The sequence below is a fragment of the Cynoglossus semilaevis genome, unplaced genomic scaffold (assembly GCF_000523025.1).
Source record: "Cynoglossus semilaevis isolate Cse_v1.0 unplaced genomic scaffold, Cse_v1.0 C19087972, whole genome shotgun sequence".
NCBI classification, from domain to species: Eukaryota; Metazoa; Chordata; class Actinopteri; order Pleuronectiformes; family Cynoglossidae; genus Cynoglossus; species Cynoglossus semilaevis.
Genome location: NW_007587113.1, coordinates 1 through 912, shown reverse-complemented (window position 1 = coordinate 912; position 912 = coordinate 1). Strand labels below are relative to the sequence as shown.

At 39.3% G+C, this 912-nt stretch overlaps 1 protein-coding gene across 1 annotated transcript; it reads right to left on the bottom strand.

Moving 5' to 3' along the window:
* Positions 1–12: 12 nt before the first annotated feature.
* LOC103399306 (protein rogdi homolog) lies at positions 13–849 on the bottom strand (the record flags this gene model as incomplete). The annotated part of the gene is made up of 3 exons (XM_017031062.2): positions 653–849; positions 303–398; positions 13–217 (listed from the first exon to the last, which is right to left on the bottom strand). Coding segments are annotated over exons 1-3 (460 nt in total), but the record flags the coding sequence as incomplete, so codon positions are not given.
* Between the last annotated feature and the right edge of the window lie 63 nt (positions 850–912).

Below are 912 nucleotides of genomic sequence, written 5' to 3'. Positions count from 1 at the left end.
GTGTTGAGGAGCTATAGTTAATATATATGAAAAACAATGTTAGAAATAGAGTTGCCAGTGGGTGTAGAGCACGAGGACATAGAGATAGTCCCCAGTGTGTGTAATGAGTGCGTAATACCATCAGACCACTTGTTCCCAGCTCGGTGAGTGTCATGGAAGCTGGAGTGGTAAGGCGACCTCTTGCACGTGTCAGCTGGAGCATCACTGCATCCACCAACTGCAGTACCATTAAATGCAGCAAATTAGTGTAAATGACACTGAATGGAATGAATGATATCATTATGCTCTGATGTGAGACCAACCTTGATAACCTCAGCCCCTGTTTTGAAGTTGTAGGTCTCATCACGACTGTTAAGCATTTGAATAGCTTGGCTAACATGATTCCAGGCATCTTGAATCTGGAGTTGAGACAGATATTTAGTAAGACAGTTTGTTTTCAGACATTACTATAGTACAGGTGAGCTGTGGATAAGTCATACACCAATGCCTTCAAAATTTTGATCAGTGTTGCTTGATCTTTTCTATGCACTGCTTTGACCAAATAATGGAACTTTGACATTGAAAATTCCACAGACTAAATTATTTTAAAAACAAAAAGACAAGAAAAAAATGTTTTAGTGTGTTATATGCTTTATTATGTATATATACTAACCTGCTGCAGTTTCCACTGCTTGTCGTCTCTAAACTGAAAGTGTAGCACTTGGCTGCTTTTTGCAAGCTTGAGGTTTATGTCCTGGTAAAAATGCAAACCATGGTTATTAGACATAATATCCCTCATATTCATCCCGTGGTGTCTTGGTACGGGTATCATGGTTTGGTGCACGTAGTCACACGGCGAATAAGTTTGAGTGAGTGGCCTATTAACAAAAAAAAAAAGTGTCCTCTTTGATGAAGAATCAGAATTCAAGTTGC